Here is a 26,259-nt window from a genome sequence, read left to right on the forward strand (position 1 = left end):
ATGCTAAAGTCCAGAATATTCTGCACAACAATTTGAACAATGTGACGTCAAACAAAGTTATTGAGTGTAAGGCTGGAAAGGAAATATGGGATGCCTTGAAAATATAGTGTCAAGGTACGATGGAAATAAAGAAAAATAGAAGAGTTGTTCTTGTGCAAGAAAATGAGCAATTTGATGACAACGCTGATGAGTCAATTAATGACATGTATGATAGATTTTTAACATTGCTGAATGATCTATCATTGGATTGAAAAGAATATGAAAGGGAAGACTCAAATACCAAATTTCTGAGAGCTCTTCCAAAAGATTGGGATACATAGGCCACAATAATCTGACATCAATTTGATCTTGATTCTCTGACTCTGGATGAAGTGTATGGGATGTTGAAGACTCATGACATGGAGATCCAGCAAAGGAAGAATAGAAAAGGTCAGTAGATGAAGGTTGTGGCTCTTAATGCTGAGACTCACACAAATAAAGAAAAGATAAGTGAGAGGTCAAGAAGAAGGAACATTGTGGAAGAATCAGATACTGATGATGATTCTGAAATCGGAATAGATGATCCTCAAGTGGTTGAGATGGCTGCAATACTGGTGAAAGGTTTCAAAAGGATGATGAATGGAAAACCACAGAGAAAAGTTTATTTCAACAGAAGCTCTCTGATCAAGGCAAAGACAAGTTTAGAAGGAGTGATGGTCAGAACAACAAGGAAAGGAAGTTTGACACGACCAAGGTGACATGTTACAACTGTAAAGAATGCGGACATCTTGAAATTGAGTACCCCAAGATAACTGGAAAAGCTTTGGTCACAACAAATTCCAACATAGACGGGATGGATTCATCACAAACTGACAATGATGATGAATGATATGCACCCATTGCAACTCATGGAGAGAATCCCTCAGGAACTGATAAGGTACCTACAGTTATATTTCCTGTTGATATAGATAATATGTCTGAATTGAAAACTTTCTTGTACTCTTTGTATGTTACCTTTAAATGTAAGACTATTGAATGTGATAGTTTGAATGCTGATAATAAGAAGCTTAAAGAAATAAATGAGTTTTTAGAAGCTGAGTTAGTGTGCATGAATGAAGATGAAAAAACATGTAAAAAAGCACAACATAATTAAACTCAGATAAATATCAGGTATGCTGGACTAGATAAACTCAGAGAAGCGATCCCCTAGGCGCTAGTTTTTGAAAAGTTTTACAGCCCTCTTTATCATAGTGGTCTCCAAGTCTTTAGGCTTGATGACATCTACTATCTTAGTAGTCGCTGTATAAAGGATTAAACAAGAGTTAAAACTAGAAAAATAGTCTAAAAAAGTATGAAAAAGAATAAAGACTAAAGTTAAAACTTACTTTTCATTGAGACATGAGAGAGCCCACGCTTGAAGAGAACTGTCTCCATAATAAGGTCCCAGGAATGGGACATGCCATTATCCTTAGTGAGGATATTGAAGGCATTTGCCTCTTCCTCGGACAATATTATATCATTGGGGCTATCATCGACTACCTGTATAAAAGATGAATCAAAGAGGGTTCCCTAATGGGATAGACTTTCCATTAACAATATGGGGGATTGTAGGGCGTTGTTTCAAAGAAACACAACCCGGATTCTTGTCAGGGCTTTTTTTAAACTGATTTTTTTCCTGAAATTAGCTACTATCGGAGATAAATTGTGCTTTACATATTGTGATAAAAAAGAAATAATTAACCTCGAAGTATTTAGAGGAAGTTAGCAGGGATTAATCCCAACATCAGCAAGAAGAATAAGAATAAAGAGGTGAAAGAGAAACCTGGCACCTGCCCTGATAGTATCCCTGAAGATTCACATCCTTCTTCCGATGGAAAGCCTTATCTACATCACTAGCCAAAATCAGCTTGTAGGACTTCTCGACCTTGTACATGAGGTTTATTTTTTCCAGCTCCTTCACGTCGTAGAAGTTGTTGACGTGATCGAACACATCAAAGTAAACGTCGTACGGATACTCATCCCCCCTAGTATTGGTCATATCAATCAAAGAAGAATACCTTGATCGATTGAGGAATTCACTTGAATTTTTAGCCACGTTTATTTTTGCCATCTGAGAAATACATGAAAAATAAAGAATATAGTGAATAGATGCTTGAAAAATGTAGAAAAAACCCAGAATAAATGAAGATATTCATCTGAAAAATAATGTATCTATTAAGATATTCATCGAAAAAACCCAGAAAATTAGAAAAAACTGAAAAAGTTTGAAGGATGCAATAAATATACCTGGAGAAGATATGAAGATTTGAAGATTTCGCTGGAAAACTATAAGACTAAAGAAAGAAAGGTGAAGAAAGCCGAAACTTACAGAGAGCTATTGAGAAGAGTTTTATCGAATGAGAAGTGAGAAAGAAGTGAATTCACTCACTATAATATATAGGAAAATTTGGGGAAGATGAACCGTGAAAGGCCCATAAAGCTAAAGGCCCAAAAGTTAAAGCCCAAAGTCTGGAAAGTTCTCAAAGTTCCCAAAAGAAACAATAAAGGACCATGGGCCTAATTCAAGTTGAATTTGGAAAAATAAGCCCATTGGCCCAATCCAAGTTGGATTTGAGAAAATAAGCTGATTGACCCAATCCAAATTGGATTTGGAAAGGTAGGCCTACCCGCCCAAATAAAATTTACAAAATAGAAGTCCAAACAAATTATGGTTAAAAGGAAGAAAACAAGACCAGGGTTGAGGTCGTGTTTTATGTCATGGATTCTAGTCGAAAAACTTCAATTAATGGCCCTGAAATGGACCGTGTATTCGACCGGAATCGAGGTCTTGTTTCAGGTTGTGGATTATAGTCAAAAAACTTCGAGTAGAGGCCCCAAAATGGACCATGTATTCGACCAGGATTGAGGTCGTGTTTCAGGTCATCGATTCTAGTAAAAAAAATTTGACTAGAGGCCCCAAAATGGACCATGTATTCGACCAGGATTGAGGTCGTGTTCTAGGTCGTTGATCCTAAAACTTTGACTAGAGGCCCTAAAATAAACCATTAATGTGACCAAGATTGAGGTCCAAATCCATGTCAAGTTACGACTGGAACTTTGACCTGGATCCTAGTCGAATTTCAGGTCGTGGATCCTAGTCAATAGACTTCGACCAAACTACAGGAATTGAACCATAAGCTCTACCAGGATTGAGGTCGAAATCCAAGTCGACGTTCCTGAATGAAATATTTCGACTAGGATATAACAGCTGACTCGAATTTCGACCAGGATCCTTGTCAAATTCCAGGTCATGGATCCTGGTCAAAAATTTTTGACTAGGCTACACGAGTTGGCAGAAATTTCGAACAGGATCCTGGTCGAAAATAGCAGTAATTTGAAAAACAAATTCCCAAAAATTAAGTAATTAAAAGAGTAGCTTTTAATTATGCCCGATTTGTTCCAAAGACAAAACCCAGTTATTAAGGCCCAATAATTAGTATGTCATTGATTGGACACAAAGGGCCTGCAAACCAAGAATTTATTATGAAAAATCGTAGGACTAGTATTAGCCCAAGTAGTGATTGAGAAAATAAGTTAAAATCAGAATCAAACTTTCAAAAGAGTAGTCCTCAAGCCACACGGTCCTCTAATGAAGCAAATCCCTACATTTTAGGACTCATGTGTCTATTCTAAATCTGAGACTTGCCCAACAAGTCACCTAACCCTAATCTAATCCAAAGCATCATATGACTATATAAGGCCCCAACAAATTCAGAATTATATTTTTTGACTTGATCCTTGGTATAGGGCAAGGTACGTAGGCATCTTGTGAAGATAGATTGAGTCACGAATCACAAGAGCAGTCAAATAGAGCCTTGAAGCTCGCGAACCCTAACATTAACTATAGTATTAAATACAACCTAGCTTTTTACCAATAACAACGGGATAAACAAATAATTTGAAGGTTTTTATATGAATGATAAATCCGGTGATAGTATATATCAATATTAATTTGTCAATAAATTAAAAAAAAACGAAAAAAATTAGTCAAATAAATTTATCAGAAAAAAGATATTAAATTTAAATAAATTAACTTTATATCCATCCTAAAGGAAGAAAATTCGCATTATAGAATTAGCGAAACAAATATAATTATATAAGAGATAAAACAATAACCAAAAACTTGTGTTATAGATTACACTACAACAAATCTGGCCATTTACGACGGTTTTTTTCACTAAAATCGTCATAATTGAGCTATTTATGATGGAAAAAAATCGTCGATTTTGGTCGAGTAGTAAGTTCGTTTTTTCGGCACAAGATAAAATTACGTCGCAAGTTAGGAAGAAGGAGCCCACATACTCAATAAAAAAATAAATCTACTTACGACGGAAAATATCGTCGTATGTTAGTTACTTACGACGGAAAATTACGTCATAAGTTAGGAAAAAGGGGCCCACATAATCAATAAAATAATAAAACTACTTACGACGGAAAATATCGTCGTATGTTACTTACGACGGAAAAATCATCGGATATTTTCTTGTGGGTCCCACCTTGATAAAATATAACATAAATATACGACGTAAATTTATGTCGTAAATTAGAAACTTCCGACAGAAAAATTTGTCGTATGTTAGGAACTGGGGCCAACTTACGACTGAATTTGTGATGAACGACCTTCGTAAGTTTGTATTTACAGAATAGCCAAATTCTGATATTTCATTTTTCAGCCATTTTCAGCTTCCGATTTAAATTCTAAACCTTTCAAAGTCTAATGCAATCACAAACTCTAAACCAAAGACATTTGTCCTAAGCATAATTCCAACAACGTATACATTTATGGTTTTATTACATCAAACTCAATAGCAAATACAAATTCAAAGTGGTAACTGAAACACTCCTGAAAGATAAAACAAGGATCTTTAGTGATCCATGTTACCTGATACCCAAGTATCTAAAGTTACATAATTATTTCAATTTTCAAAATCCAAATGGACGAGCAGCCCTATACTCTTGTCCTCCTGACTCTTGCTGCATTTTTCAAAACAATCAAAAAGTTACTTCTTGTCACTAAAAATAGCAAATACACTACCATAGGTCTATTGTAATAACCATGATTTTTGTAATTATATATATACATTTTTCGCATTTTTAATTATTTGGTTATATAAGAAAACAATATTTTATTATATAGATTAGTTATAAAATATTAAGACGTGTATTTTTATATTAAAAATAAACATTTCTAATTATCCAAAATATTTAAATAAGGTTAAATGTAAAAAAAAACTGTTTTAGTTTATACGTGCATAATTTTAATGTGATATATATTATTCTATGACTAGAATTTAAAAATAGGTGTAGTTATGTTGTGTATATATATTAGTACGTACATGTTACCTGTATTTGGAAAACTAACTCAAACACTAATCCATTTAACTAATAGATAATGTTTGTTTAAATTTGTGAGCACGTACCCACTAATCCATTTAATGCGGAGTACTAGTTAAACCAACCTTGTGTATAAATTGGCTATTAGCATATCAGTTATCTTGGTATAACATCTTCTTTTTTCAGGTACGTTCTATTTCCCATGTTTTTACTTATGTGTTTTACATGTTTACTGCATAATTCTATATATATATATATAATTAAATTAAATTTTTGTGAACTTATGTATGACTACTCTAATTCACTTGTAATTAATTTATTTTATTATTAAGTTTCATGGTTATGTGTATAACACTATAGTTTACTTAATTTAATCATTTAGTTTGATGTTGATTATTAAATGTTTTAGTTAACAATCACTCTTTTTTTAGTAAATATTTAATGCATGAATTTATGTATATAATTATGTGTTTTGTGCATGTATAATAATTCATGTGTTATATGTTAAATATATGTTTGATTTAGATATGAATTTAGATTAGTGCACCAATTAAATATATGCTCATTTATAAAATTGGTTATACTTATTTTGTATAATGATATTTTCACACGTAAGGTTATGAAAATTTTATACACCAATATTGATATTTTGCCCACTTGCATAATCCTAAGCATATGTTACCTACTTTATTTATCTTTGTTATTTTATTTTAAGGATTATATAGATAGTAATTATTAAACGTACATTTACTTTATTCTGAATTTAAATAGTTTACATAGACTTGATTTATTATTATTATATATAATGTATTTAAGTGTTGAGTTTTTTTTATTGGTCGGTATACTATTTTGAACTATTATATGAGAATGGTCATATTTATATGTCAATATGAATTTATTTTGTTACTTGTAGTGACACTTAATTGTTATTGTGGGTTAAGTTTTATAAATTTAAAGTGTTGTTAGCTTAGTGGCATACACAAGTTAACATTATGATTATTTTATTAAGTATGCATATGTGTATGTCTAGGTTCATTTTGGAAACATAATTGGGAAGATATTGCTATTAAGGTAAGTTAACTCTTCACACTTTATTTTATTTTGAAATCTTTAAATATTTTTGCACTGCTTTTATTTTAAAATTTATGGATCAAGTACCGTGTTTTAGAAATAAGAATTCCCAGTGAGCTTTGACTTATGAACCAGTTAGTAATTGTGTATAGTTCCGGAACTAGCCTTTGATACCTTACTAGGGAGTGCTACTTATGATGCCTTCGGGAGCGCACACTCTATGATACCTTAGTAAGGGGCGCATTATTGACAAAAATTATGAACTTTTGATACTGTGTCACCAGGTATTTGTGGCCTTAGCGAGCTGTGGAATTTTATATCTTATGTCATATGGATTTTGGAAAATGATTTTTGTTATATAAAATTATGATACTTAATCCACTAGTGTAGAATTGTTTTCTTGCTGGGCTCTTGGCTCATTACTCACAAATTTTCAGGTGCTTAGCTTTTGGGACATCTTAAAGGTGGATGCTTTGGAATAATATTTTAGTGATTATTTTTGTATTGGAGCTGCGTCTCTCAGGATTTGCTTTATTTTCAACTTAGATGATTTTATTTCTGTCTCGGATTTTAGAATTTTATGAAAAATTAGAAACTTATACTTATTATGGATTTAATTTGGAGTTTTAGCTTAATATTTAAGTATAACTATTTTCTGAAAAGTCGGGGTATTACAGTTGGTATGAGAGCCTAGATTAGCTTCCTATAGACTACCCTTTTAGGCTTCACCTGTGAGTTATGAGTTTAGTTATTTGTGTTTCCAAAAAAACTACTTTCATTTTTTTTGGTTAAATGTTTTATGACTTTCTCGATGCAGAAATATTTTTGGTATCATTAAATGTTTTTGGTATTTTTAAATTTGGGGACCAAATTTTTTTAAGGAGGGTAGAATGTAATAACCTTGATTTTTGTAATTATATATATACATTTTTCGCATTTTTAATTATTTGGTTATATAAGAAAACAATATTTTATTATATAGATTAGTTATAAAATATTAAGACGTGTATTTTTATATTAAAAATAAACATTTCTAATTATCCAAAATATTTAAATAAGGTTAAATGTAAAGAAAAACTGTTTTAGTTTATACGTGCATAATTTTAATGTGATATATATTATTCTATGACTACAATTTAAAAATAGGTGTAGTTATGTTGTGTATATATATTACTACGTACATGTTACTTGTATTTGGCAAACTAAGTCGAACACTAATCCATTTAACTAATAGATAATGTTTGTTTAAATTTGTGAGCACGTACCCACTAATCCATTTAATCGGGAGTACTAGTTAAACCAACCTTGTGTATAAATTGGCTATTAGCATATGAGTTATCTTGGTATAACATCTTCTTTTTTCAGGTACGCTTATGTGTTTTACATGTTTACTGCATAATTCTCTATATATATATATAATTAAATTACATTTTTGTGAACTTATGTATGACTACTCTAATTCACTTGTAATTAATTTATTTTATTATTTAGTTTCATGGTTATGTGTATAACAATATAGTTTTACTTAATTTATTCATTTAGTTTTATGTTGATTATTAAATGTTTTAGTTAACAATCACTCTTTTTTTAGTAAATATTTAATGCATGAATTTATGTATATAATTATGTGTTTTGTGCATGTATAATAATTCATGTGTTATATGTTAAATATATGTTTGATTTAGATATGCATTTAGATTAGTGCACCAATTAAATATATGCTCATTTATAAAATTGGTTATACTTATTTTGTATAATGATATTTTCACACGTAAGGTTATGAAAATTTTATACACCAATATTGATATTTTGCCGACTTGCATAATCCTAAGCATATGTTACCTACTTTATTTATCTTTGTTATTTTATTTTAAAGATTATATAGATAGTAAATATTAAACGTACATCTATTTTATTCTGAATTTAAATAGTTTACATAGACTTGATTTATTATTATTATATATAATGTATTTAAGTGTTGAGTTTTTTTATTGGTCGGTATACTATTTTGAACTATTATATGAGAATGGTCATATTTATATGTCAATATGAATTTATTTTGTTACTTGTAGTGACACTTAATTGTTATTGTGGGTTATGTTTTATAAAGTTAAAATGTTGTTAGCTTAGTGGCATACACAAGTTAACATTATGATTATTTTATTAAGTATGTATGTGTGTATGTCTAGCTTCATTTTGGCAACATAATTGGGGAGATATTGCTATTAAGGTAAGTTAACTCTTCACACTTTATTTTATTTTGAAATCTTTAAATATTTTTGCACTGCTTTTATTTTAAAATTTATGGATCAAGTACCCTGTTTTAGAAATAAGAATTCCGAGTGAGCTTTGACTTATGAACCAGTTAGTAATTGCGTATAGTTCCGGAACTAGCCTTTGATACCTTACTAGGGAGTGCTACTTATGATGCCTTCGAGAGTGCACACTCTATGATACGTTAGTAAGGGGCGCATTATTGTCAGAAATTATGAACTTTTGATACTGTGTCAGCAGGTATTTATGGCCTTAGCGAGCTGTGGAATTTTATATCTTATGTCATATGGATTTTGGAAAATGATTTTTGTTATATAAAATTATGATACTTAATCCACTCTTGTAGAATTATTTTCTTGCTGGGCTCTTGGCTCATTACTCACAAATTTTCAGGTGCTTAGCTTTTGGGACATCTTAAAGGTGTATGCTTTGGAATAATATTTTAGTGATTATTTTTGTATACGAGCTGCGTCTCTCAGGATTTGCTTTATTTTCAGCTTAGATGATTTTATTTCTGTCTCGGATTTTAGAATTTTATGAAAAATTAGAAACTTATACTTATTATGGATTTAATTTGGAGTTTTATGTGAATATTTAAGTATAACAAATTTCTGAAAAGTCGGGGTATTACATCTATACATATGTTAAATTCATAGGGATAATGAGTACCAAAGACAATTTAAAAAAACTTCATTTTCAGCTGTTTTTTGACATCTCCAAGATGACGTTCCTGCCAATACATAATAGAAAAATAGAATTTGGCTCTTTGTTTATTACAATATGTGAATGATTGAAATGATAGAAGATTAGAACTGATCATACAATTAATAATTCATATAGCTCCTAGTACTTTCACACTTAATAAAATCCCTCCAAGCTAAGCCTAACTAATCAGACCAGCACTTGAAGGGTCTTTGAATACATTTAATGTTTGATCAGCTTTTCACATTTTGTATACATGTATAAAAACTAATCTCAATAGTGTTATTCTTTTAGTACAAGATTTAAAGAGTTGTAAGATGGAGTACATATTGGATGTTTGGTCAGGTTTTTGTTTACATTCATTAATTCTTAATAGGACTTTTTCTTCTACACTACTCTATAGGTACTTATACTTTATAGAAACGAGAAATATATAGGGAGGTTCATGTTAATATCTAGTAGTTAGTTCAGATACCTTGATGCGGAGCTCCTCCATTTGTTCAGCCATAGCGTGTGACACAGTGACAACATACATATAATATAAGTGTATAATCATTTATAACTTATTAGATGGGAGCAGAAAAGAAAAGAAAGTTTTCTAAATAAACTAAATTATTGTTAAATTTTATAGGTGAGGTTAAAAAAATTAAAGTAATCAGTTTAGAAAATTGATAATTTTACTACACACTCGGATGATTTTTGTATAGCTAGCCATGGTTTTCTAATTAACTTCTTTAACATTGTTACCTTTCTAAATATAGAACAGTGTATTTTTCTCATTGTGCATAGTATATATGCAGAGGTTATCAGTCACATACACATATAATATGTTACCAGTTTGAAGTAGTAATATACTATGTAATCTTGTAGTTAATATTCATGAAGAATTAATAATGGTGCTGCAAACAATTTCCACAACATGAGATATTACACATATACCAGCAGAATGTTAAAGTACATTACAAATTAAACATAAAATATTTATACTTAGTCCATGTTGATAAGCATTTACCAACACTGAATTTAGTCTTTTTCCAACTATTATCTTTCTGATCACATTCAACATTGCCAACCAGAATCATTTGAATGATAATGTTGGGGAATATAAGTTTTTGTAGTAAAAATATTCTAATCTAATCATACAATTTTCGAGTACCAAAAAAATAAACAATTAACAATTAATTTTCTTAGCGAGTATGAGAACGTTGATTTTTTATACAAGTATACCTTTAGGGCAACTAATGTATCCTTCTCCTTTGATTCTTTCCCAGTCTCTGGTTCACAAGACTTCCCCTACCATTCTTAAATATAATAGTTAAGCTTTAAAACTCTGAATAAACTGAAATTAATTAATTAATTAATTAAAATGGGGAGAATAACCAAAAAGCAACTCCCACCTATAAATGCCATATCAGAATATGCGTGAATATATCACTCATGTGAGCAGCCCTAAGCAAGTATCCTTCAACTAATTTCTGCAAGTGAGGAAAACTCTCATTTACGCAGAACCTATTAAACCCTATTCAGACAGCTTTATACACTACTTAGACAGAGCCCTCTTACAACAACATACCAAACGTATTTATTGAACACAACACATGGGGCAATATTATATACTTATATTAAGTAAAGATACTATAACTACAATAGATAATACAAGTTAATGATCACAATCAATTATAAAATAATAAGTTTCTATAACAAAAATAAAACTATCAACTTAGTAAAAAAGAAAAAAAACATCTTACACCAAACTAAACATTCCAGGGATATTGAGATTAAATTTACCATTTCTGGTTATCAAGAACTGTTTATCAACAGGCAAGTATGGCTTCCTCTTGCTTGGTTCACCAGATTTCCTGCCAATCAATAGAACAGGTTTTTTTTAAGAACTTTCCACCTAAACCAAGCAAAACGAACAGATAAAAAGCAATATATTTTTACCATATCCTTCACTGCAACCCTATTAATCAATATATGTATCGAATATACAGTCACATATACTGCTGTAGCATATGCAATAGGGACACTGTCATTATCCCATCAAAATTCAATCGGCAACATCAATAACTAACAAGTCTGACTAAGAAAATCCGATGTGGAACTATACAGTAAATTGATTAGAAGAACGAATATAGTACATAACTTCAATATTTGAAAAGAAATATAATATACATATAATAATGATATAGCACTTCCAGGCCAGAAACATGGAACAACACTGAACATCTGAACCCTGCCTTACCATTGCACAATCAAGCGTCAATATTTCGTGGGTAGGAGCTCCTGAAGGACAAGGAAGAGTTGAAATAAAATCTGCACAAAAGATGGATCTCATCAGCTTTATCAACACAACCAAACAACTTAAACGTGAAGGGAATAAAGGATAAAAAGGAAATGGTATACTGTATATATATTGTCACCTGGTTGACTACGGAAGTAACCATTTTGTTCTAGTTCGGTCTGTGTGAGTGTGTAATATGACAGGGGAAATAGTAAATCTTTCGAGTGATCACCAAAGGATAGATAAAAAATAGAATCATAGGTTCCTGCATCGAAGATAGTTTACTATTTTACTTATTTTAACCCAGAAAGCACTACAAGTCTATAACTTTATAGCTGATATATACCTTGATCGGAACTCTGATTCTGAACAGGTTTTCTTATAGGCTCAGTAATATCCCTTTTTCTTTTCACCTTGTATGTAAGATGAACATCTATAGTCTGTATTCCATCTGCTACACAACTATCAACAAACAAAAAACCAAAAGCATAAACTTTCAAGAAATGCAATGCATAAATCCAATATTCTGCTAGAAAAGATAAATGTCACCAACTTTAGAGCTGACAATGCTTTTGGAACGCCACAATACTCTTTGAAATTGTGGAGTACCTTAGACTGTGACAAGAAAAGACCTGCGTCAAGGCCAGGTACATAAAGCATAATAACTTTGGTAATGAGGGGTTTGTTCTGCATATCGGAAGAAAACTCAGCATTACATACACCAAAAATATTGTATATGATATGCAAGTGCCAATCTAGAAAAAAAAAATCCTTCTTAAATAAAGAAATGGTTATATTGAACTATATTAGCTGATTTATTGTTTATTGATATTTTCCCACAAGGCTGTTCATCACAATTCAAATTATTTTGTATTCTCTACGCAACACAAACAAAAACAAATAAATATAAATCTACCAGATAAAGCACTACAAGAAAATTAGTAGCTAATTACAGTACAATTTACAAAATCCACACAAATATATATACATGGAGGGGGAAAGAGAGGGGGGAAGGAGAGAGGGAGAGATAGAGAGAGAGAGATATGAACATAGAGATAGGGGAGAGAGAGATGTGCATACCACGAAGAGAGAGACAGGGATGCCTTCCCTTGAATCCAAAAATAAGCCCTAAAGCCCTAGTTTTGAACACTGACTAAAACCCCAAATTGAAGTTAAATTGAAATCCTAAACGAAACCATAACTAAAGCCCGTGTAAAAGAAACATACAAATCAACCAAAGGAGGCTAGAATTAAAGTAAACATTTATGTATGTATAGATTTTCCAAAACCAGGAGAGGCGAGGGGGAGAAAGAGAGGGGAAGAGTGAAGGGGAGAGAGAAGCGAGAAAGAGAGACTGAAAATATATTCAGATGTAAAGCAATTAGATTATTAGACTGTTCTATTTCTCAACGGCGGGGTGTTTTTTTTGGAAAAATCAGAAACTTTTCAAATGCACTTACCATTTCAACCGGAAGTGATTTTCAAAAAAAAAAGTTTGTACATTACAATATGCAAATCATTACAAATATAGAGAGGTTTATGAGAAAAAACCAAATTTATAGATAAGTATCAAAATGAAAAAGGTACAATTTACCAAGTGCGTATAAGTCATCAACTTAAAAATATATCAAAACAATATATTAGTCTTCTATTGACAATAAAAGGGCACTCCCCTAATAATATTAAGGATTTGATTTAAGTTCTCATCACCAGCTTGAAAACTTAAGTCGCATATGCAAACACAAAATTACAACATCATTCAATGTAATTTAAAGCATAACCACATGGAACACGTTCAAATTGATATAAAGAGTATTCCAACAACATCAGAATATCAAAACTCAGTCTCCAAACTACCTTGATACTGTAAAGTAGCATAATCAGATCCTATGAAATATATGGAGGATAATTACTAAATTGGGAGGATTGATTTCAATGTTAAAAGTTGGAACAACACTGTCTTGCTATAATGTGAAGCACGGATTATGATCTTCCTTTAAGTCAAGATCTTTGAATTTGCTCCATCCACGTGAAAATCTGGCAGCTGTACCGTTTAGAACTATTTTTGTATCCCAAACTCCTTGGCCCGTTCTGAACTTCACCATGTCTCCACTTTTCCATATTTGATCTTGAAATCTTATAGTTCTAGGAATGTGCTGCACAACAGTTGAATATGTTAGCATAATTTGATCAGTCTGTTCCTGACCATAATACAACAAGGTATTCGAAATAGTTATATTATAGTCTTATATATTATTATTAACCGCTCCATGACATTTAGAGTTCAAGAGACTTCCATCCAATAATTTAGAAAACTAAAGATTCATTGCAACTTGCGCATCATGTGGATTGTTATTTTCCCTCAACTCCATATTCTGTATTCCAGTATTGTCCTCTGCAGGGTTATCATATCCTTCCACCTCCATTTTAGTTGACACATCCACAATTTCAACATTTTGTTCTAAGTACAGATATATTACAATATTAAAATCACGACCAATGCCTATGTAAAAGGTGCCTGCAAAGTAAATAAGGAAACAAAACATATGGCATACCAATCTCAACAGGTGAATCTGTCACATTATCTTCAAAGAGAAAAAATTTGCCACTAGGCCTTCTCCTCCCATTACTCTCCGCTGTGGAACGTGTAATTTCCTTTCCTTCACACATAAAAATCCTTCCACAAAACTCACCATTCACATCAAAACTAAATAATATCATATCATTCTCCACAAGACCAAAATACTTAATTAGTTGTTTTAGCCCATAAATTATCCTTTTTTAGCATCGTATCTCACATCCCACAGAATCCCATTGATTACAATATGTTCAACACCAAGGAGCTACTTTTCAGTCTCCTGGCCTAAAAATCTCGAGATTGTCTGTTACAATGTTAAAACATAAAAGAATTATTGATCATTTACTAAAAAGATACAAGAGTATTTTAAAAAACAATAGGTTACTCACAAGATATCCAAGCTTTAAAGGGCCCTAAAAAAAATCTTATAAAACGATCTTTTTCCATTCCTATCCCCTGTTTGTTAATTATCCAATTTAAATTTATAGTAAATATATTTGTATCTTCTAGGTATTAAAAACTGATGTTTCAAATAAAGTGTTGCACCCCCATAGTAATATCAAAAGATTGTGAGATACCTTCTGTTTTCTCAGCTTCCACTTCTTTCTTTTTAAAAATATAAAGTAGAACAATTTCTGGTAGCTCCTGAGCCATATTTATAGCTATAACATCACCTGCGCAGATATCCAACTCCTTCAGAACTCCAGACCATCCTTTCCCTAACCAACACTTTTCTTCAACCCAATGCATGATTACATCCCATTTTCTGCAGCCATGCTTCAAACAGATCCTGGATAATCCTTTCCATCGCTTATACAAATTTTCCAAATCAGTAGGCAGTTCTTGTTCAATTGAGCACATTGAGTATTAGATTTAAGATAAATAAACCCAATGTTTATAAATATGAGGGAAATAATAAATGTATAGATAGAGAGAGTGGTCGCCATATTATCCAAGTCCTCCATACTTGAGTATTGTCTAATCAACATCAAGGATTGTTCAGAATAAAGTCTTATAGAATTGTAGTGAATACAAGCAAGGTACCTCTCAGTAACATCATGATTACGACAATATATAAACTAATCCATCAGCCAATTGTTATAGTTCTCTTTATTGAAAAAAATATTGGCTCAACTGAGGAATGTGTAATCGAAACAGCCATATGGTTGAAACACTGGACATAAAAGTTGCCATACCCATAATATTCAAAAACAACAACAGAATACATCTTTAAATCATAATATCTCATAAATTCTTGAAGGCCACATATTTTCTTTCGATACTTATAATAATTCGCATTCCAAACAATTGTCTTGCACTTTATGTGCAATTGGGAATGAAGTTTACTCCGGAATTTATCAATAAAACTAGACGGAACCCTCTGCAATTTTGGATAAATGATGCTGTCAGGTACGAAATAAATTCAACTTCTTAATAACGTTCAAATACAATCAGTCAAACACTTACAAATGCTCCATCCTCATCTCTCTCCACATTTGCAGAAACAAAACTGCCTAACGGTTTTCGTCATCTACCTACATTTAACATTGATTAATCATATATACCTAAATTTTTAATTCAGCTTCCAACAAGCAATGAAAAACATTGTGTAACATATTTACCCATATCCCAGTCAACATTCCATGAGTCGTGCTTTCTCTTAAGTTCCTGAACATTCAAATTTAAAACTCAATCCAAAACAGTTCATGCAGAAATCTTAATAAAATCGTGAATAATCTACTATTGGAAATCTTAACAATTGGCTCTACAGAAGTACATGCATCCATCGGTGAACTAATTATATCAATTTGAAATCAAATCATTGTCTATATGACTCCAAACTAAAATATGCAATCAACATCAATACATGGAATACTCTTATACATACAAATGGAGCATTATATATACTGAAAAATTATATTTGAATGAAAATAAAGTCTTAATCAATCTACTCACCTTGAACTTTACAACCAATTGACAACAACTAAAACATGGATGGATGGGGTTACTAACCTCCAAAAAAATTTCATAATCTTCTGATTTAGAGGGTTGGTTTCCGTGATTTGAAGTAGTAGTCATCGATCCTCCCTCTGCGGAGCTCTGTTCTATGTTTTGTTGACGGTTAACGGTATTGTTCAATATGCCTAAACCGAATACATTGTTAAAGACATGTTGGGTATGAATTATCTAATCTTAAAATATAAATTTAAATTCTTTTAAATAAAATATTAAAATATACATATTATTGAAATTTTTTAAAGTTTATTAAATTAAATTTTACAATTTACATATTGTTGAGATTATTTTAATTTTTTATTAACTAATTAAATTATATTTAGATCATTTCCTTCATAAAATTGTAATATACCTTAAAATTAATCTATGTCATAAGAAAAAAAGTGAAACATGGGCTGAATTTATAACAAACAAAATTTAAAATTAGTTAATTATGTTTTAAAAAATAATTATGACAACGCAACATATATCTTTCTAACATATGTGAAAAATTATATTTGCGTAATTTTTTTTCGTAAAAGAGTAATATTGTGTTAGTGTTCAAATGAAAAGTTACGTAAACATTTCTCTTTATATTATTTAATATTTTTAAAAAAATTAATTATATTTAGAACGCGTAGCGCGGACAAAAATCCCTAGTTTCTCAAAGGCGGGGTGTTTTTTTGGAAAAATCGGAAACTCAATAAAATTTTATTAAAACTTAAATAGATTAAAAATTGATAATTATTTTAAATATAAATATATATAATCGTATATTTATATTTGATAATTTGTGTATATGACTAAAATAAATAAATCTTAACATTTACATGGCTTGATCGTTAAAAAGATTATTTAAAAAAATATATTAGAAAAATTAGATGTCACTTTTTTGATACATAAATATTTTACAAATTATTATGAAATATATTATTTCTATAAAAATATAAAATTGACTCTTGAAGTATACTATTAACTTTGAGAAATAATAATAATAACATATATATATATATATATTTCAATATTAATTTATTTTTATATAAATAGCTTTTTATTAAAATAAAAAATTTCCTTATATATATTTCGCAATGCCTTTGGATAATCTATCCCGAAATGAAAGAGTATTGAGCACCAATATGACCAATAGATGATTAGTACATATTATAACTTGTATTATAGGAGTCAATAGATATATATATTAGTGATATAACCAAAATTTTATATCAAAATAATTTTATTTGGTGTACCATTTTAACAGTCAAACATTAAATTAGTACAGCTAACTAGTGTTTAATCCTCAATTGTTGTTTCGATTATTTTCAAAATACTTTTCATCGATTCAACCGTATTGATGTCAATATATATATATATATATAAGTGATATAACCAAAATTACATATAAAAATAATTTTATTTGCTTTGTGATTTTAACAGTCAAGCATTAGTTTGACTTGTACAACTAACCAGTGTTTAGTTCTTAATTTTTGTTTCGATTATTTTAAAAATACATTTCATCGATCTAACCGTATGTATGTCAATAGATATATATATTAGTGATAAAATAAAAGTTACATATCAAAATAATTTTATTTGGTTTGTCATTTTAACAGTAAAGCATGAGTTTGACTTGTACAACTAACTATGTTTAATCTTGAATTTGTGTTTCCATTATTTTAAAAATATTTTTCATCGATCCAATCATTTGGATGTCAATAGATATATAATAATGATATAACAAAAGGTACATATCAAAAAAAAATTATTTGGTTTGACAATTTAACAGTCAAGCATCAGTTTGACTAGTATAGCGCTAACTAGTGTTGAATCTTGAATTAATTTTTCGATTATTTTAAAAATATGTTTCACCGATCCAACCGTATATCAAAATAATTTTATTTGGTTTGACAATTTAACAGTCAAGCATCAGTTTGACTAGTATAGCGCTAACTAGTGTTGAATCTTGAATTAATTTTTCGATTATTTTAAAAATATGTTTCACCGATCCAACCATATGGATGTTAACATATATACATATTAGTGATATAACCAAAATTTCATAACAAAATAATTTTATTTGGTTTGACATTTTAAGAGTCAAGCTTCAGTTTGACTAGTACAACTAACTAGTGTTGAATCTTGAATTAGTATTTCGATTATTTTAAAAATAGTTTTCAATGATCCAACTGTATGGATGTCCGCAGACATATTTATTAGTGATATAACCCAAATTTCATATTAAACGATTTTTATTTGGTTTGCCATTTTAACGGTCAAGCGTCAATTTGACTAGTATATCTAACTAGTGTTTAATCTTGAATTGGTGTTGAGATTATTTTAAAAATATTTTTCAACGATCCAACCGTATGGTTGTCAATAGATATATATATTAGTGATATAACCAAAATTACATATCAAAATAATTTTATTTGGTTTGACATTTTAACAGTCAAGTATGAGTTTGACTAGTACAACTAACTAGTATTGAATCTTGAATTAGTGTTTCGATTATTTTAAAAATATTTTTCAACGATCCAACTGTATGGATGTGAATAGATATATTTATTAGTGATATAACCAAAATTTCATATCAAAATAATTTTATTTGATTTGAGATTTTAACAATCAAGCTTCAGTTTGACAAGTACAGCTAACTAGTGTTGAATCTTGAATTAGTGTTTCAATTATTTTAAAAATATTTTTCAACGATTCAACCGTATGGATGTCAATAGATATATATATTAGTGATATAACCAAAATTTCATATCAAAATAATTTTATTTGGTTTAACATTTTAACAGTCAAGCTTTAGTTTGAGTAGTACAACTAACTAATGTTGAATCTTGAATTAGTGTTTCAATTATTTAAAAGATATTTTTCAACGATTCAACCATATGGATGTCAATAGATATCTATCTATATATATATATATATATATATATATTAATGATATAACCAAAATTTCATATCAAAATAATTTTATTTGGTTTGACATTTTAACAGTCAAGCTTCAGTTTGACTAGTGCAGCTAACTAGTGTTGAATCCTGAATTAGTATTTCAATTAATTTAAAAATATTTTTCAACGATCGAACTATATGGATGTCAATATGTATATATTTTAGTGATGTAACCAAAATTTTATATCAAAATAATAATATTTAGTTTGACATTTTAATAGTCAAACATGAGCTCGACTAGTACACCTAACTAGTCAATATTATATATTGACATTAATATGGTATATATATGGTTTGATTTTTCATCGATAAACCGTATCGATGACAATATATATTTATATATATTAGTGATATAATCAATGTTTCATAGTAAATTACTTTATCAAAATATATAATTTTTTCTGAAATTTTTGAAATGTCACCCAAACAAATAAATATTGACATTAATATGGTTGGATCATGAAATAATATTTTTTAAAAATTGAAATTATCAAAAATCATGTGCTAACTTGAGACACGTCAAATTTATCGCCAAAATTTTGAGAAAAGTCAAATTTTCCGCCAAAATTTTGGGGAAAAGGTTAAATTTCCCTCTTTGATAACTTACGACGAAATTTAATTTTCGTCGTAATTTGATATTTAACTTACGACGAAATGTTCAAATCGTCGCAACTTCAAATGATTTTTATTATCCCGCCAAAAGTTTTGGGAAAAAGTTAAATTTCCATCTTTGATAACTTACGACGAATTTTAATTTCCGTCGTAAATTTGACGATCCTATTTTTTCTGTCAAAAATATTTCGTTGTAAATTTAGATAAAATATTTTTTTATTCAATTTCAATTTAAAATTTTAATAAAAATAATTAACTTACGACAAAATATTTAAATCGTCGCAAATTCAAATAATTTTCATTTTTGTTTAATCGTGTCGTGCATAATTTTATTAATAAAATATTAAACTTACGAAGGTTTTCGATTTCGTCGTAAATATTTACGACGTTTTACTTTTTTCCGTCGTAAGTTGGGCGCGCATTTTTTTCCGTCGTAAGTTGATCGTCGTAATTGGCCTATTTTGTTGTAGTGTTAACAATTTTACTAAAATATGGGGGTTCCTATACGTACAAGTAAAAGAAAACATAGTAAAATCTGGAAAGAGATAAGCCAGCGTAAAATAAAAGTAACTTATATTATAAATGGCTTTTTTTTAAAAATATCTCAGTTTAAAAATATCGCCTACCATGCATAATTTTCCTATTGTTAATCCCTCTCATATAGTATGTGGTGTTCCTAATTGTATGTCTTGTGTTTTTAATTTGATGTATGCTTATTTTAATGGTAAGCATGTTTCTAGTGATAAGACTACTTCTCGTCAGCATGTGAATAATACGAAGCATGATAGGTCTAAGACTGCTAGTCCTCCTAAGGCTAGAAAGGAGCCTAAATAGAAATTTGTTAAGGCTGTTTACAAGGTCAAATGTCTCCTTTCTAGCCTTACGACAGTCTTAGACCTATCATGCTTCCTATTATTCACATGCTGATGAGGAGTAGTCTTATTACTAGAAACATGCTTACCATTAAAATAAGCATACATCAAATTAAAAGCACAAGATATACAATTAGGAACGTTGTTGCATATTTGCTAGATTTTGGTTGATTTCAGTTAATTTCATTATCTGCAAAAAATATTGGAAGATAATAAAATCCCAAAAAAAAACTAGAAAAATCATATTTTTTGATAATTTCTTTATCATAAATTAAATTAAGATTATAAACAAAATTTCCAGATGTGTCAAAAATACAACCGACCGAAACCCTTATATATGTACAAGAAAAAATATGATTAGTCTTTAATTACAAATCTTATTCAACATATATTTCATTTTGTTTCATTTTCTTCTTCAAATAGTGTGACATTATTCCTTCACTTTTTTGAATTATATTCTCCACCTCATTGAGTATTGTTCTTGTGCTTGAAATCTGATTCATTTATTTTCCTGTAAAAAAAAACATATTAATTTATTATTGAAATTATGAAAACTAAAATAAACTGAGTATTAAATGCAATATAAAATATAGACCTATAGATTCCTTTTGAAGAGTTGACCGTCAAGTTCAGCAGTTGCAACATAATGAACAAGGGCGTTCAGATCAGCTACGAATTCATCTTAAACTAATGCAGGTTCACATGGAGCATTTTTGGAATACTGTTTGTACTCAGTTTGGTGATATCTTCAAGAGTTTGCAATGCACCTAGTGCAGTGACTTCTGTTTGATTCACAGATGGCCTGATAGCATTTATCTGATTACAGTGTTGTACAAAAGAAAAAGATTTATGTAAATATTGTATAGAGGAACCTAATGTCACATTAAGTTATTATAGTTATTGCATGAATAACAACCTTCCTAGGATGACCTTCCACGAGCACCCAATCGGTTGGTTTAGGCTTCCACCTAAAGATATTAGTCTTGCATCTAAAATTCATGGAGCATTTTCTTCATTGTTTACTGCAAATATATAACAAAAAACACATTTATTAAATAAAATATTTAAAATTACATGGAAAGCTAATTAAATATTTAGTAAATGTATTATTTCGTGATAAAATTAATTTGAAAGGTTTGTCTACTATGTGTGCATGGACGGAAATTTTATAATTTAGTTATTTGATTGGTTTGTTTTTATCAATGTTGGAATTAAAATAAGTTAAGCTTATAATTTTGAGCTGTTAGCATGTGGCCATAAATAAATACTAGAAGATGAGTTATTATGTATAACACAGAGAGTTTTGGATCAAGTACCAAACCATAAAGTAAAGGGAATAAACACTCATATTTTTTTAACCAAAAAAACAGGGGTGTACCCATCCACTTTCCCAACAATTACCCCTCCCCCCAAATTATCAAATTTAAATCATAATCAGTAAACATCACAACCAATTAACCACTGCTGTAGCCTACACCTTAAAAATAGATATCACAATAAATTGAATGGTAGATTCATTACCAGTAAAATCAGGATAACAATGAATTTTCAACCCATGCCACTAAAATTTCACATCTGAACCGCACATACACATAGCATCAAAAATATCCCAATAAAAACTGTTCAGCTACATAATAAGAGATTAACAAATTGGCCATAATCATGATGACCAGAACATATGAAAAATGAAAGACACAATAGCAGATCTATAGTATAACAAGAGAGCATAAAAAGATGGGGATTTACCATTTCAAACTTATTCCTCTGTCTAAACATCTTTCATTTATTTTTCCTAATCTAATATAAAAGGCATTTACAAACAAAGAAGAAGGTCATAGGAGCTTAGAGAAAAAAAGGTTATAGAAGGAAACTGCTACCAAAGATCAAGATCACAGAGAGAATGAAAAGAAAATAGAGAAAAGAGGAATACTGATATAATGTGAAGGTGGATTTTTTTATAAATGAATATGGAACCATAGAGATATGACTAGAAGTCTAGAGAAGGCGGTAGAACATTCTAGATATAACAATGAATTTTTATATTATTTTTACTTATTTTAATTTTTTTCTTATTTTTAATTTGATTTAATAGTAGATGTAATTTTTTTTGCACTGTTAATCATTTATTATTTAATAGTGTTATACTTTAAAATAAGTGCGTATTAATAAAGATTCAAAATTATTGAATATTTTTATTTATATGTACCTTATTTTGACTTCTATCACATACAAAAAAGTATGTGTATAATTTTTTGATTTTATTTAGTCAGAATAAAATTTTAAATAATTTTTAAAAATAACCACCATCAACTTTTATACATATACATGTGAAGTTCTTAGACACTATTTTGATAAAATTTACAACAAAAAACACTTTAAGTTTAAAATGGAAATTAATCATTTTGTCTCCACCTATAAGCATCCACCTATAAGCAAGAATATATACTATTTTAATGGTCACTTTTACATTTGTTGCCCACATCATTTTTCTATTCTAAAGCAATAACATTAATATTATTTAAAATATTCTCTTCTTTAGCATTCATAATTAAAAAAAAGCACAATATTATTCTTAATAAAACTAATAAGTAACCTTTTCTAAAAAAAGGAAAATATGTATAAAATTACAGCTGTACCACATTTAAACCAAAGTTTAAAGATATTTTTAACTAAACATTTTAGGCTTATTATATTTTTAATATTATAAGACACATGATGCACTATAGGAAAATATATTGCAATTTATGTTCTAAGTACTAGCAATATTCTTATCTATAAAGAGAGGAATACCAACCCAAATATATACATTATCTGGGGCATCAGTGATAGATAATTGAAAAGTAGTATATATTTGTAGGTAATATATAGTCCTTGGCTTGTGAGGCAATAAACTCACCAATAATCATGTTATCCACAAGTTGTAGTACCACCCCAGATTTCATAGACCTTTACTAGATAATCCTTACTCCAATAACCCACATGTCCATAAGACCAACATGATTTATATGTATTTGATTATTTAGTGTTGTTCTTGTTAGATATTTTGTTAATCTTATAAGAGTTCAACAATTATACCTCTTGATTTTAGTGATTTTTCAAATAAAAGTGAGAAGTGAATTGATTTTCTAAGTGATAATGCTCCTTATTCAATTCTACCAAAATTTTCCTCCTCTATTATTTTAATGGAGATGGGGTGTAGCTTTGGTGTGAAATTTGCAAAACAATAACCCATAATGGTATAGAAAACAAAAAAATTTATGTATAGATATAGGTGTTTAAATGTACAACCGGAGAGACAAAAGTTTTACATGGAAGCTATGTTTATTACAAATCCTTATAGTACCAAATACAAGTTATAGATAAGAAAATGGCTAGAAACTAGGATCACAGAGAGTAACCTCCTCCCACAATGACTCTAACTGCTAATATGCATCTCCTATAACTTTTCCACAAACACTTGACTAAAACACACATTAAAACAAACATGCAACGACTTATTCAACCATATAGTGTACTATCCAACTGATTTAAACACAAGATAAATAAATAAATACAAGTTTCATATTAAAGAAAATCCAATAATCACCCCTTAAGAAGAAACTTGTTTGTTTAACTCCTTTATGCCCAGAAACTTTCTCATCCTTTCGAATTTTACTATGGTAAGTCCCTATGTCATTATATGTGCACATTGCAACTCTAAGTTTATATGCTTGATGATTATCTCCATTCTCTCCACGCACTCCCGGATGAAATGGTATTGTACATCTATATGCTTGCTCCTATCAAGAAACACTGGGTTTTTTGCCAAATCATAGCAGAATTGTTATCGATGTACAATAAGACTGATCCTACTTCCTCTCTTTTTATTTTGCTCAATAGTTTCTTCAACCAAATCTCTTGACATGCGGCTGCAGTGGCAACCATGAATTTTGCCTCGTAATTTGATAATGCAACACACTGTTGCTTTTGAGAGACCCAGATTATGAGACTATTATTCAGATAAAAAACCAGTCCTCCTGTGTTTTTCTTGTCGTGTGTTTTCCCGACTAGATCATTGTCCGAATATCCTACGAGCATGTTATTTGCACTGTGCCTGGAATACACTAAACCAAATTCCAAAGTTCCTTTTACATACCCGAAAATGCGTTTTACAACATGTTCGTGCTTAACAGTGGTCTTCTCTATGAAGCGACTAACGATTCCCACAATATAGGCTATATTAGGATGGGTGTGAACTAGATATCGAAGCCCCCCGACCATGCTTTTATACTCCATTGGGTCTATAAGTGTACGACCCTCATCATTAGTGATGTGCTCCTTTGGGGCCATAGGATATTTGGTAGGATTACACTCTCCCATTCCCGCTTTTTCTAGCACCTTTCGAGCATATCCAGTCCGTCTTAGCTCCATGAAATCCTTTTCTTGCTTCACCTCTATTCCTAGGTAGTAAGACAACTACCCCAAATTATTCATCTTGAACTGATCGATCATCTGCTACTTGAAATCTTCAATGTCTTGGAACCTGTAATTAACAGATCATCTACGTACACTCCAATGATGAGTGTATCACTTCGTTTACTTCTTTTATACAAAATATGTTCATGTGGGCACTTCGTGAAACCCATTTCCTCGAGACTCTTGTTGAGTTTGGTATGCCATGCAAGTGGCGCATGTCGTAAACCATAACGTGCTTTTATCAACTTGTACACTAGATGTTCCTGCCCTTTCTTGAAAAAGCCTTGTGTTTGTGTCACGTAAACTTCTTCCTTTGTTTATCCATTCAAGAACGCTGTCTTAACATCCAAATGGTGTACCTCTCATCCGTATTTTTCCGCCAAAGCCAATAATAGCCTAACAGTCTCTAGCGTTGTGACTTGGGCGAAAATTTCATCAAAATCCACCCTCATTCTTGAACATAACCCTTTTTCACGAGCCTCTCCTTATATTTTACTATTTCACCATTTGCATCTTTCTTAATTTTGTAAACCCACTTCAGCCCTATCACCTTTCTTCCAGCTGTAACTCTGTTATTTTTCAGGTGTCATTTAGCTCGATAGGATCCATCTCTTGTTGCATTTCGTGCCTCCAGCTTATCTCTTTGACAGTTTACTTGTAGTTCCTTGGATCATCCCCTTCCATCAAAAGCAACTCATCCTCTGACTCGATCTCTTCGGTGTTGTTGTATATATCAACCATGAACCTAAAGCGTTTTGGTTCACTATTGGCTTCAGTCCCAAAACTTTGTGTATTCGATTGTGATGAGCCTTGCGTTCTTGACTGTGATAGCAGCGTTGCCATGTCACTTTCTAAATTTGAATGCAGTTGCTAAGAAGTTGTAGAACCCTGTCCTTCATTTGTGAAGTTGTCAACAATAGTGAATGTGTATTTATGATTACATGTCTGGATACCTTGCTGATCTTTACTCCACTTCCAAGTTTTTCCCTCCTCAAAAATCACATCAACATTTACCGCCTTACAACTTCTCCCCATGGCGTCAACGACATCTCCATTTGTTTTAGAAGACTTCGACCCATAGCCACTATAGTGCGATTTTTATGCTCCTA

At 30.4% G+C, this 26,259-nt stretch overlaps 1 protein-coding gene and 1 long non-coding RNA gene across 2 annotated transcripts; both read right to left on the minus strand.

Moving 5' to 3' along the window:
- Positions 1-10,847: 10,847 nt before the first annotated feature.
- Positions 10,848-11,658, minus strand: LOC141664233 (uncharacterized). The gene is made up of 3 exons (XR_012551894.1): positions 11,344-11,658; positions 11,188-11,258; positions 10,848-10,874 (listed from the first exon to the last, which is right to left on the minus strand). It is a non-coding gene; the product is annotated as an uncharacterized LOC141664233 (long non-coding RNA).
- Positions 11,659-24,460: 12,802 nt separating this feature from the next.
- Positions 24,461-25,105, minus strand: LOC141666131 (secreted RxLR effector protein 161-like). The gene has a single exon (XM_074472128.1). The coding sequence runs from the start codon at positions 25,103-25,105 to the stop codon at positions 24,461-24,463; it is 645 nt and encodes a 214-aa protein (XP_074328229.1).
- Between the last annotated feature and the right edge of the window lie 1,154 nt (positions 25,106-26,259).

The sequence above is a fragment of the Apium graveolens genome, chromosome 6 (assembly GCF_009905375.1).
Source record: "Apium graveolens cultivar Ventura chromosome 6, ASM990537v1, whole genome shotgun sequence".
NCBI classification, from domain to species: Eukaryota; Viridiplantae; Streptophyta; class Magnoliopsida; order Apiales; family Apiaceae; genus Apium; species Apium graveolens.

Bases quoted from the DNA above. Each gene is read 5' to 3' on its own strand.
- LOC141666131 (XM_074472128.1), bottom strand. From the start codon at position 25,105: ATGGAGCTAAGACGGACTGGATATGCTCGAAAGGTGCTAGAAAAAGCG.